Source organism: Cryptomeria japonica, chromosome 3 (genome assembly GCF_030272615.1).
Source record: "Cryptomeria japonica chromosome 3, Sugi_1.0, whole genome shotgun sequence".
Lineage (NCBI taxonomy): Eukaryota > Viridiplantae > Streptophyta > Pinopsida > Cupressales > Cupressaceae > Cryptomeria > Cryptomeria japonica.
This window is the reverse complement of record NC_081407.1, coordinates 862,395,101-862,409,301: the sequence shown is the minus strand read 5'-3', so window position 1 is coordinate 862,409,301 and position 14,201 is coordinate 862,395,101. Positions and strand designations below refer to the sequence as shown.

At 35.7% G+C, this 14,201-nt stretch overlaps 1 protein-coding gene across 1 annotated transcript; it reads left to right on the top strand.

The window, feature by feature from the left end:
* Nucleotides 1-358: 358 nt before the first annotated feature.
* LOC131874406 (uncharacterized) lies at nucleotides 359-12,843 on the top strand. Its single transcript, XM_059217769.1, has 5 exons — nucleotides 359-473; nucleotides 4,568-4,674; nucleotides 10,448-10,666; nucleotides 12,439-12,504; nucleotides 12,616-12,843. Exons 1-5 carry the CDS (start codon nucleotides 359-361, stop codon nucleotides 12,841-12,843), a joined length of 735 nt encoding a protein of 244 aa, XP_059073752.1.
* The last annotated feature ends 1,358 nt before the right edge of the window (nucleotides 12,844-14,201 follow it).

Here is a 14,201-nt window from a genome sequence, read left to right as displayed (position 1 = left end):
TTGCCACCGGTGCTTTGTTTGAACTTGGGGAATTTTGTATGACCCAAATCTAGTGTAAAACTGATTTGTAACCCTTGGAGGTACCATGTGTGTGTTGTAGCAAGATACCCCTAATTGAGTTAGTAAGGGCCTTGGAGATGATGAGAAGATTGTACTAAAGGAGTAGAGCCTTGCCTTGATAGGATACCATCCATGTGTTAGGGGGTCAGTTTCATACCTTTTGAGGTTTTTGGCAGATAACAAGGAGGGCTCTGCATCAAGTGGTATCAGAGCTAGTAACGGCTTTGGTAAGAAGACAAAGAATTGAGAGATGTCAGAAGGACAAGAGGAAGAGGTCCCTAGAGGACCAATCACCAACATGGAATTGGAAAAGATTGTGAGAGAGCATGCCATTGCATGCGAGGCAATGCAGAGGGAGCTTGAGAGGTTGAGTGGCAGAGTAGATGGGAAGGAAGATGGAAGCACCCGTAGTGGTGATTAAGGGGATGAGGATGAGATACCTATGCCAGAGGAAGAGGTGATTCCTCTTGACCAGAGGAACTTCATTAATGCCCTCAAATCCATGGAAAGGAGAGCCATGGAGCAGAAGATTGATTTGCCAACTTTCATTGGGAAGATGGAGCCAGATGTTGTGATAGATTGGATAGACCCCCTATCTAGTTTCTTTGAGTGTGAAGAGATTTCAGGACACTAGAAGGTGAAGATTGCTAAGTCCAAGTTGAAGGGAGCAGCCCTAACTTGGTGGAACTTTGTCCAAGAAGAAAGAGAGAAGGACAACAAGTCCAAGATTGTTTCTTGTAAGAGGATGGTTTCCTTGAGAAAATAGGCCTATGTACCAGAAGACTATGAAATACAACTCCATAAGAGGAGAAAAAATCTCAACCAAAAGGAGATGGACGTGAACTCATACATTGAAGAGTTCCAAGGGCTATGCATGACATCTAAAACAAAAGAGGAAGAGAGTGAGAAAGTTGCCCAGTACCTAAATGGATTAAGGTACAACATTCAAGAAGAATTGAACCTTCTTAGCCAGGATACCATTGGTAGATGCCATCAACATTCAAGGAGACAAGAGCAAAATAACAAAGGAAGAGGAAGACAACAGCGGGGTGGAAGAATTTTTTTTAGAAATAAGGGAAATGGTTTTGGAATCCAAAGTGAAACTAGTCAAGAAGGCACTAAAGGACAAAGTTGTTCCAATAACAATGGAGGATACAATCAGAGAGGTAACTTCAGAGGAAGAAGACCACCATTTAGAGGAAGGTCTCAAGGTAGAGGTCCAATCAAATGTTATAACTGCAATCAAGAAGGACACATGGCCACTATATGACTGGAGAAACCTACTAGTTCCATGGGAGAAAGGAGAAGTAACTTGACCTTAGAGGATGATTGCCAAAGTGTGGAAAGTGTAAAGCGGGTGGAAAAGTATGCAAGGTCCTAATAGACTCTAGTTCAACTGAGAACTTTGTGTCCCTAGAGATGGTGGAAAAACTAAAGTTGAGAACACTACCTCACCCTTGCTCATACAAGGTCTCATGGCTCACACAAGGACAACAACCTATTGTGGAAGAGCAGGCTTGGGTAGAATTCCAGATTGGAACCTATAGAGATAGGTTGATATTTGACATTGCAAAGATGGATGCCTTCCACCTCCTATTTGGGAGACCATGGCATTTTGACTTCAAGGCGCAACATGATGGTGCTAGGAATACATATTCCATCACCAAAGATGGTAAGGTGATTTAGTTACTACCTTTAATGGAGGATGATGAGGAGAAAAAATAAAAGGAGGCCAAGGTGTTGGTGTTAGGAGGGAAGTAGATCATAAAGAACATGATAAATTAGGGTATTGTCTGTTATGCCCTTATCCCTATTTCGACAATAACAAAGGTGGAGAGGTCTAAAGACAAGGAAGAGGACAGATTGAGGTTGATTGACCCTGCAGTGTAGAAGCTACTAGTCAAATACAGGGGTGTCATCTCTGATGGCATGCCAAGGTCACTACAACCCATGAGAGACATAAAACATTGTATAGAACTTATACCTGGATCCACCTTGCCTAATAAAGCAACATACAATCTCACACCGGATCAGAATGTTGAGATGGAAAAACAGGTTAAAGAATTGTTGAAGTCTAGATTGATTGGAAAATGTTTGAGCCCATGTGCAGTCCCTGGAGTCTTGGCACCCAAAAAGGAAGGCACTAGGAGGCTTTGCACCGACTCAAGAGCTATCAACAAGATTACTATCAGGTATAGGTTTCCAATGCCTAGAATTGAGGATTTGTTAGATTTTTTGGGGGGTGCTAGATATTTTACAAAGGTTGATTTGAAAAGTGGCTATCATCAGATTAGGATTAGGCAGGGAGATGAGTGGAAGATTGCTCTTAAAACAAATGAGGGGTTGTATGAGTGCAAAGTCATGCCCTTTGGCTTATCTAATGCATCTAGTACTTTTATGAGGTTAATGAATAAAGTCTTGAGGGATTTCATAGGGAAATTTGTTATAGTCTACCTAGATGACATTCTAGTTTTCAGTCAAACCAAAGGAGAACATCCAAAACATATAGACCTGGTCCTATGAAGATTGTATGAAGACAAATTCATGATCAACTTTAAAATGTGTTTCTTTATGCAAGAAGAGATCATTTACTTGGGTTTTGTAATCTCGTATGGTGAATTAAAAATGGATCAAGAAATGGTGAGTGCCATATTATCTTGGCCTACACCTATGACAATGAATCATGTCAGAAGTTTCCATGGCCTAGCTACCTTCTATAGAAAGTTTAAAAGAGGCTTTAGCCATATTTTTGATCCTATGCTTGATACCATAAAGGGGGAATAAAATTGTAGGTTTAGTTGGATAGAAGAAGCATATAACTCATTTGAAACATTGAAGAGGAAAGTTGTAGAGCAGTTGGTCCTTGCCCTACCTGATTTCAACAAAATCTTCCAAGGGGAGTGTGATGCTAGTCATATGGCTATTGGAGCAGTACTCAATCAAGAGAGAATACCTATTGCTTTCTTCAGTGAGAATTTGAATGAAGAAAAGAGAATATATTCATCATATGACCTAGAGATGTATGCTCTAGTCCAATCCCTGAAAAAGTGGAGACACTACTTGTTACCAAAAGAATTCATAGTTTTCATAGACAATCAGGCCCTTAGCTTCATAAACAGTCAAGAAAAGTTTAATCACCGACACATGAAGTGGGTAGAGACCCTAGAAGCTTTCACTTTCATCCTTACGTACAAGAAAGGAGTCAAGAATAAGGTGGCAGATGCTTTGAGAAGAAGACTCCTAACTGCAAATCAGATTCAGTTGGAGAGTGTTGGAATAGACTCTTTGAAATCCATGTATGAGGGTAATGAAAATTTTGGAGAAGCCTTTAAGGTACGTGCTTCATTTGATGAACAATTTCATATTGAGTACTTTGATTTTTTGGTTCAAAATGGATTTTTATTTAAAGGTGCACAACTATGCATACCCAAATGCTCTATGAGATTGAATATAATTAAGGAAAAACATTATGGAGTAATGGCAGGCCATTTTGGCCTTGACAAGACACTAGATTTGGTGAAGAGACACTATTTTTGGCCCAAACTATAGGCAGATGTCAGGAGATTTGTAGAAACATGTGTAATTTGCCAAAAGGAAAAAGGAAAGTCCACCAATGCAGGTTTATACCAGCCTTTACCCATACCTTCAAGACCATGGGAAAGCATAAGCATGGATTTTGTTTTAGGATTGCCTAGGACAAGGAAAGGATATGATAGTGTTTTTGTAGTGGTTGATAGTTTTATTAAGCTGGCACATTTATTGCCATGCAAAACCACTTGTGATGCTTCTTATGTAGCAGACATGTTCTTTAAGGAAATTGTCTGGATACACGGTTTACCTTTGACTATAGTCTTTGATAGGGATGTGAAGTTTATTAGTCACTTCTGGAGGACCCTTTGGAAGAATCTTGGTACAAATTTATCCTTCTCCTCATCCTACCATTCCCAAATGGATGGCCAAAGTAAAGTTGTAAATAGGTCAGTAGGGAATCTACTAAGATGTTTGGCAAGACAACATGGAGAAAGGTGGGATAGTATATTGTCTCAGGTAGAATTCTCCTACAATGACATAGTGAATAGGAGTACCAATAAGTCACCTTTCTAAATTGTATATGGTATCCACCCAAGGGGTGTGATGGAGTTGAGAGAGCTACCTCAAGGAGAATCTATTAGTGCAAATGGAGAAACCTTTGCTACTGCCATAAAAGAAATCCATGACCAAGTTAAGACTCATCTTCAACAATGTGCAAAGAAATATAAAGCTCATGCTAACAAAAAGAAGGGAGATGTTTAGTTTAATGTAGGAGACTTGGTGTGGGTTCACTTCAAGAAGGAAAGACTTCCAAAAGGAAGATACACAAACCTGATGCAAAGAAAGATTGGCCCCTACCAAATCTTGAAGAAATGTGGTTCAAATGCCTATGAACTTCAACTACCATCTGATCTTGGTTTATCACCTATTTTTAATGTTTGTGACTTAACTCTTTATAAGTGTATTGTTGATGCAGGCAAAAACACAATGCAGGATATTGCTGATGATGATATTCCCAAACATGAAGCACCAAAGTTGCATAACGTTATAGATACTAAGGTTTCCAAGAAAAAGAGGAATAAGGTTTGCATGGAGTATTTGGTGGCTTGGAAAGGACAACCTGATACTGAAGTAGTCTGGATGACAGAGCAACAGATCAAAGATCATGGTGCAGACCTACAGACTCTCATCTCAAGTGGGCTTGAGATTTCTTCTTCTGAGTATGGTGCAGGAGAACTTCATCAAACCCTTCAAGATAACATGTCAGACTCTATTAAGGGAGGGTAAGGTATTAAAAATGTCTTTAGGATGTTTTATATAGGTTTTCAATCATGCATTATATATTTGTAATAATGAATCCCATCTAGTGAGCCAAACTCTTATTTTGGCATATATATGAGCCAATTAGGAATTTTGGACAATAGGGGATCCAATATGTTGGTTTTGAGTTTTTTAAGATGTTTTAGGAGGGGTTGAACTTGACCCAAGGCATTAGGAGGTGAAAGATGACATTTTGACAACTTTTAGAAAAGTTGTCAAAAGTTGTCATGAGCAACTTTTATGCACTTTTTGCATTTTTGTTATTTCAAACTCCTCCAATGGCTCTAACCTCTTGGTTTTTTGTTGAGAGAAGTTTAGATAAGTATTTGAACCTTTTGGATCCAATTCCCAAGGATTAGTTGTACGGAGGAGACTTTGATGCCAACAAACTAATGAAATTCTGAGTTTTTCCTGCAATTCTGGAGTTTTTATTTGTGGTACAGATTGGTACCCATTCCAAATAATTTGAATAGGTTGAAGGGGAGATTTAAATATATTTTGGCTTTTATTTTAAGTCTTTATTGTGTGTGTTGTTCCTTATATTCAAGTTTTGTTGTAGGTACCCGGAAAACCAGGGTTTACCTTGGGTTTTTCCTCCTTCATGGCCATATCTTGCACTTTACCAATATGAGGCTCATGGGATTTGGTGAAAGGAAGGTGTGTTCAATGTGTTTGAGAGGTCCAAGAGTGTTTTGTAGAAGAAGAAAGGGAGAGAAGTGTTTGAAGGGACCCTAGGTAGACATCTGTATGTGGCTACCTAGACCTTGAACAAACAAAATCAACTTGTGGGCAAATGGCAATGTTTCCATGCGTGTAACCCTAGAATCACAATTTATTTATGGTTCCCAACATGCCCATGGGATTTTAATCCATCGGTTCATTCATTTGAACATAGTTGCTTCACAAAAGAGACCTAATTAGCCCTTCTAGGACAGTCAAATTCCTCTCAGAAATACCTTTATTTTCTATACCTTCACCCTTCCTTTTGGGTACTTGTATCACTTACAAAAGGGTATTTTAATCCATAATGTTTTTACCAATGTGTTTGGGAAAATATGAACTTAAGGTCCCTTTACCCGCTAAATAGGGCTACAAGCAACTAGGCCTAATTGAGTGAGTTTCTTAAGGAATGAGTAAGTAACCTTGCCACCGGTGCTTGGTTTGAACTTGGGGAGTTCTGTATGACCCAAAATAAATGTGAGACTGATTTTTAACCCTTGGAGGTACCATGTGTGTGTTTTAGCAAGATACCCCTGATTGAGTCAGTAAGGGTCTTGGAAATGATGAGAAGAATGTACTAAAGTTGTAGATCCTTGCCTTGATAGGATCCCATCCAAGTGTTAGGGGGTCAATGTCATACCTTTTGAGGTGTTTGGTAGGTAACGAGGAGGGTTCTACATCACACCTAGAGATAATGAATCCTAAATGTTTTCTAGATGTTATAGCAAGGCTTTCTTATATTAATCCATAATGTCTATTCACCCGATAATATGTGTATGTTGTCTTATTTTTTACTTATCCACTATGTCATCTACATAATCTTCTAATTTTCTTTGTAACATATCACTGAATTTTAATGTTGTTTCCCTTTGATAATTTGTCCTATAATTTTTTATGTTAAAACAATATCTACTAAGTGACAATGTTACCCTAGTCTCTGACAACAAGGTGATTTTCTATGTGTCTAACACATATTTTGGAACTAGATTCATATATATATATATATATATATAGTGGAAGTCATTGTCATTTGTATTAATCCATTTGTTTATTGCTTTAACTTGGAAGGAGGAATGAATATCCATTTTTTAAAAATTGCTGAAGATAATTTTACATTCATTATAAAAAGATTTTATGGACACATGTGAATCAATAAGTATTGCTACAATTGTGTATCTTGCCTTTTCAAACAAACTTTAGCATTGGAACTTCCTTTCTCCCCATTTCTTAGTGAATTAATTTGATATATTGAAATTTTGGACCTTGTTTTGAAAATAAATGATCTCCAAGTCCAAGGAGTTGAACTTAATTTGTTAAAACATCTAGTTCTCATTGTAAAGACCAACTTCAAATCACAAAGGGACATCTAATATGGAATTCTATTTTGGGTCTTTTAGTCTTCCAAAGTTGGCATCTAGTATGAGAGTTAGCTTCTAAATAAGTGAATTGCTAATATAATAAATAAATAAATGATCTCCAAAAATAAATATTTTGTGCAGATGGGCCTCTCTACTACATCATATGATTATAAATATATCTAGTATAATATTTGCATATCTATAGCTAGATAAATTTGTGAAGAGGATAGTGACAAATATCATTTTTGAGGTGTCTAATTTATTATATTTTATTCATTTTATTTAACTAGAATTGAAGCCCTTGTGAAGGCTATCCCAAAGCTCTTATGTAATTGTAATCATCAAAATTATATTACCCTAATTAAAATATATGCATAACATTCATTGATTTATAAAACTAATTGAACTATCACCCTAATCCTAGCTACATTTATCTCTAATTGATCTATAACATGAACTGAAATATAACTATGATTAAATATTTATCCTTACATATCAAGAAGCATAGCAATAGTTGAACCATATCCCTAACTCAACTCAAATCGAATAATAATCCCAACCTTCAATCAAATCAAATAATAATGGCCTTCATTCCAAGCCTTACACTACTTGAATTTAAATGCTAAACCAAATTTTCCAAAATATTTAATAAAATATTCTATTTATGAAAAATTACATACTTGAGCACCTCAATAAATCATCCTCCTTATAGGAACTCAAATATATTTCCTCCTCTCATTTTCAAGAATCATAAAATCCTTATACTTCTCAATTTGATTTACTAATAAATTTCCTCTAAACTCCATATTAAGAAATCTTTGTGTCATTTTATTTTGATCAAAATTGCAATAAAGAAAGTAGATATAATAGTTTAAATTATATTTACTTATTTGAAATGTGATTTCTCTACATCATATCTATCACTCTCTAATTTAAATGATTATATTTAACCTACTATTAGAATCTTACGGAAAGGCCTTAGGCCAAATAAGAAACAAGGAAAAAACCAAAGTTTTATTTTTCTCCACCCCAAATCTGCTATAGGCTAAGATTCTAAGAATCGTAGCAAGATCTCTCCCATGTATACATCTGGGCATCCCAATAGACTGAGGACTAAGGAATACAAAATTATGGGATCCTCCAAAGTTAAAAAATCTTGGAAGGGGAAGTGGTTCTCATGGGCTGGAAGGCTAGTTATGATTCAAGCAGTGGTTTCGGGCCTATCTATTTACTTATTATCCAGCTTATCTCTAACAACTAGTGCAAAATATTTCATAATTAAGAAGATGAGAAATTTATTTTGGAAAAACAAAGAATTGCCTTAATTACTTGGGATAAAATAACCAAACCCAAGACAATGGAGGGTTTAGGTATCAAGGATCTAAAACTGTAGAACAAAGCCCTAGAGGCAAAACTAGCCTGGAAGTTTATAAAAAACCCTAACACAACATGGCTCAGAATGTTGGCAACTAAATATTTACCTCTCTTGGGATATTCATGATGGTTCATCTAACCTTTTCTGGGATGACTCATGGGGAGGTTATCCCTTTGTTGCGAATTCCCTCAACATTCCAATAATAGAGTACTAGTTTAAACAACATTGGGGTGTTTGAATTAGAGACTACATGGTAGAGGATAGCACTTCAAATATCCAAAGTTGGAGGTGGAAACCAATGGTAGGATTGCCAATCCCAGGGGAAGAATTACAACAACTTTTAGACTAGCTAAAAGCAAGAAACGTCAATCCTAGAAGAGGAAAAGAAACCCTAATTTGGGCATCCTCCAAAACAAGGCAGTATAATTCTAAAGATGGCTACAAAGTTCTAGTCAGTAATTCAAATCAAGAAAAGGAGGACACTCCAATTAAGTTGTTTTGGAGCAGTAAGATCATTCCAAAAGAAGGGAATTTTGCATGGTTAGCCTTTCAAAAAAAATCTTAACTGCAGAAAAGTTCACCAAAATGGGGTATGAAGGACCATCTAGGTGCATTATGTGTAAAGCACAGGCAGAGACAATGGATCACCTCCTCCTGAATTGAACGTTTGCTTCTAAATATTCGTGTTGGCTCTATGCTAAATTGGGGTGGATCACAGCTCTGTCGAATGACATTATCTCTCTTTTTCAATGTTGGCCTCTCCTAGTGAAGGAAAGCACTTTGAGCCAAATTATGAAAGTGTCCCCATCATGCCTAGTTTGGGAAATTTTGAAAGAAAGGAATCATAGGCTATTTGAAGACAAAGCCAGAAGGCTTGAATCAATCCTAAACTCAATAGAAATGGCAATTATTGATTCAGTAAACTACAAAATAGCTTTCTCATTGGAACCACCCAAAATTTTCTCTTCTTGGGATGAAAGCATAAGGAAAAATTGGCAGGGAATTAGGATTCCTCCCTCTTTTGGGAAAAAATCCAACTCTAGAAAGGAAGCTACTTGGACCCCTCCAAAGATTGGCTGGCTAAAATTAAACTTTGATGGTGCCTCTAAAGGCAACCCAGGCCCCTCAGGCATATGATATGTAATCAGAGATCACTCAGGATCAATCATAGGGAAAATGGCAAAGCCGATTCTACCAGAACCTAATAGTATAGAAGAATTGAAAGCCTTACAGGTAGGACTAACGGATTGCATTAAGCATGGTTTAAGAAACATCACAGTGGAGGGAGACTTGGAGATAGCAATCAATGCAATCGAAAGGAAAAAGACCTCAAATTGACGGCTACAGGCAATTTTAGACAATATAACAGAAAATTTGGCAAAATTGGAGCATTATGAAGCAAAACCTATCTTTAGAGAAACAAATTCAGTAGCAGATGTCCTCTCTAAATGAGAAGCACATGACACTTTTATTCATTGGTGGGACTAGGGACAATATAACAGAAAAAAAATGATCCTCATACCATACCTACACGATCCTCTTAGCACCACATTGTGTAAAAAAATTTATCAGATCAATACCACACGTGGATGAACAAAGTTATGACCAAATGCACAAATATAAAACCATCAACTAATAATATAAATTAAATCTTTTCTTTAATCTGTGTTCATTTCTCCTTGTACATCTTTAATCATTTCTCCTAATCCATTGAAAACCAGTCGCATTTTTCTTATAGTGTGAATTTCAAGCTTTCTTAAATCTCTGCAATTCATTTGATAGACCAATTCCAAAATCGATTAAAAGGGCAGTAAAAGGCCACCACTGGCGCTCTCTTGCTCATTCATAATCAATTATTTCTGCAGTTTTGTTCATGGAAGATTACCATATGAGAATCTTAAACCAGATTCAATACTGAGGATCTTACTGTTAAGCATGCCCCAAACTTAAATTGTAAGTTTATATGGCTCATACTACTATGATCCTGAACAGGTGAAACAATTTTATATGGTCTATTTCTCTAAAATCCATAGAATTCTTTGAGATTTGAAAGCTTACCACTCAACACTTTATGTTGTGACAGATATTTACAAATGGTGACAAAGTTCATGCAGCAAAACTGTTGAGCAGACTTGGGTTGGAAGATTGTTTTGAAGGTGTGATATGCTTTGGAATACTAAATTCTCATACCACGTGGGAGACACCCATTTCTGTTATCCCCAAGACACCCATTCTTTGGAAGCCCTCAAAAGAAGCTATAAAGCGTGCTCTCCTCCTCGCAAATGCTGATCCCAAAAGAACAGTATATCTCTATGGGCCTAATGATTATTTTTCCTCTAGTGTCTATTGTCATTTTAGTATCTTTAGTCAGCAATTTATTGGAATATATTGGATTAGATTTTTTATTGTCAATGTTTTAGATCAAATTTTATGATTTAAAAGAGAAGAATTGTATTTTATTGTTATATGTTCTGATAATGGATCAACATCTCTGACAGAAACAAGTCATCATCTATTGAAATCAATTAAATTGCTAAAGCTACAAGTAACCCGAATCATCACCTACTGTAAGAAAATAGTTGAATCCCATCAACTTTCAAAAGGCAAATATTTAGCCAATCATTTCAAATCACATCAAAATCCAAGGAAATTAAGACAAACTACTCCACACCAATCAAAGAAGAGCAAAGAGTACATTTCAAAAGCATTCTATGAAATTCTATTTACTTTTACATTGAATTTGTATATGAATTTCAAAAAGAGAAGTTTGGAAATATTTATTAATTTTATGATTAAGTCTAAATAAACCGATCGAAAAATGCTTTATCAAATTTGTATCAAATGCTTTTAAAATTGTTTGGCACAATGTCTCTACACCAACAAGAAGTTTGATAAGAAATTTCATAAAAATGGTAAATATGTTTTAAGATTGGGACTCACAATGTAATGAGGAAATGAAATACCAACCATTAAAAATCAATTTAAGATTGTACAATACCGATTTCCATACAAACTAAGCAGTATACATTTAAGTACTTTCCAGGACATGGATTTTAGCTTGTGATTAAGCTATTCAAAATTCAGAATAAGTAAACAGATCTTAATTTCTAACTTCCAAATAAATGTACTCATATTATGATCAGTCTGTTATGATCAATTCTCCTAAAACTCCGCTCATATTATTCTCATGGTACTCAATAACCATGTAGTCTATAAAGTTGATGACTCGCAATATAAATGTATAAAATAAAGCTAACAAGACCTATTATAGCCCACCAAGCAAGAGGTTTTTATCTTTAAGTCCTAGAGCTTTCAAAGTCATGAATGCTGCAAACACTATCCAAGTTTTTGTTCCTGTACACCTTACTCGCAGCTTTGTTGGTTTGTAATGTAATTTCATTTATTGGTGTCATTGTTGGCTAGTTGTTTTAACTGTTCTTGAAGAACTTCTTGTTCTTCTGAGTCATTGTTTTCAGATATACCAGCAATTGTTCCAGCTGATATTCATTTCATTTTTGTTTGCTTTCTTCAATATATATAAAAAAAATCATATTAATAAAAATTATTGATCAATATAAATTAGTTAATTTTAAATACTAAAAAACATTATATATTTTTTCACATATCTTAAAAACCTTTATTAATAAATAATATTCTTGTTCTATTGTCAATATCCTAATACAATTTCTGAAACAATGACAATGGTATGTATTCAATAAACACATAAATATAAGTCACTGACTATAACAAAATAACACATTTTATCATCCAAACAATAGATTGAAACTCTTTCTAGAATATAATTAATTCAGTACCAAAATTCCATGTTATAGTTATTACATACATACAAAGGCTAATCTTAATACTAGAAGTAATATCATTGTTATCCTCTCTTAAAAACCTCCTTCAGTAGACACTCTTACAAACAATGATTCATGTTTCCTCCTCCATCACGATGCTGAGGAAATGAGGAAATAATTCCAAGCTTTTTACGTCTTCTTCCCCTACAACAAGCCTACTATATCACGGGTGGAAATAATTTCTCACTTAGATTAACAATATTTTTTCAACCAGACTGGAATTTATTGTGCTAATGGATCCCCCACTGATGAAATATCCAATAATGCTGCAACGGCAAGAGTATTTAGAATAAAAGTCTGAAATTGTCTTTAGAATAAAAGTAATTCTTTTTCAGATTTCAATGGTATTTTTTCATTCATCATAGTAAAATAAGCCTACGCATTTATGTAGGCTATTCTCGGCACTAAAAGTAATATTATTGTTCTCATTGTGAAAAACATTCACAATAAACCTTCTCCACCAGAATGCAAAAGAAATAATTCCAATGTCTTTTGGGCTTCTTCTCTCTTGATTCGAAAACTGAGATCACAGAATAAGAGATTCAATGGTCTCCAGAATATGAAATTACAGCACCTGGAGACGATTGTATCGCTTCCACCTCTTCCATCCAGGCTGTGAAAAGAAACGGTCATGAATAAATTTAGAAGTAACCATTGTTTGTAATAAGTGTCCTGATAAAACCCTAATTCCGTAAAGGAGAAACCTTTACTTTTGTACAAGATATGAGAATCAGCGAAGAATGAAATATATTTTAACCTCCTACTGATCAAAACCATCACTCTTTCTCTTTCAAATGGTTGTAACGCCTTCGCCTTATGGGCGCTCTTTCACTGCATTCAGAAAAGCTGCTGGTCAGGGAGGATTTGCTGGCCTGAGAAAATAGTAACTTTCGTAGATGAAATCCCCAATTAAAATCCCTGATTTCTCAATGGCTTCTTTCATTCTTTAGTCTTCACTTCTAAGCATTTCCTTCTCTGCAAGAAGGTTGGTCATTTCTGCACGTTAATTGAAAGTCTGCAACACAACAGAAATAAAGAGGGTTAACCCAGAACCATAACGAGCCTTTGCGGTCGGAAATAAATAGAAACAATATCTAACCTTCATTTGAGCACACCGATTTTCTCTAACCTGTTGACGTCTTACTTCTCCCTGATTGTAAAATAGATGTTTGAGCCTCCCCAAACATGTTTAGGAGGAAGCCCGCATGGAGCAAAGAGGACGATGAGTAGAAAAGCCATGCTCTAAAGGGTCATCTGAAGAGAGCTTAAGATTTTGCTCTATAAGAGTACTAAGGGGTTTACAATCAGTCATGCCAAACTTATGCAAAAGTTCACTAATATATTTTTGTTGGGTGATAAAAACAAAATGAGGTGTTTGAGTTACCGCAATACCCAAATAGTAATGAAGATGGCCCAAATCGGTCATATCAAAACCTTGCTTGAGTTGTTCTTTCACATTTTGAATATTATTCTCATCAGGACCAGTGATAAATAAATCATCCACATAAACAACAAGATAGACAATAATCTTATCAAGTTTTTTAACAAAAAGTGTGGCATCATCAAATTCAAAATGCTGGAATTCAACTTTAAGAGATACACGGTAAGTTTTTCATACAAGGCTCGAGGAGCTTGTTTCAAACCATATAATGATTTGACAAGCTTGCATACCTGATGTTCTTTTCCATAGACTGCATACCCATCTGGTTGAGTCATATAAACTGATTCTTTGAGATCACCATTTAAGAATGTCGTTTTAACATCCATTTGGTGAATTTTCCACCCATATTGAGCTGCAAGGGGTAACAAAGCACAAATGGTGGTCCATTTTGTTGTAGGTACAAAGGTTTCATCATAATCTATGCCCTCCTTTTGAGCATAACCTTTGGCAACAAGTCGGGCTTTATGTTTGTCAAGAGTACCATTTGCTTGATATTTATTCCTGAAAATCCACTTCCAACCAATAGGTTTACAACC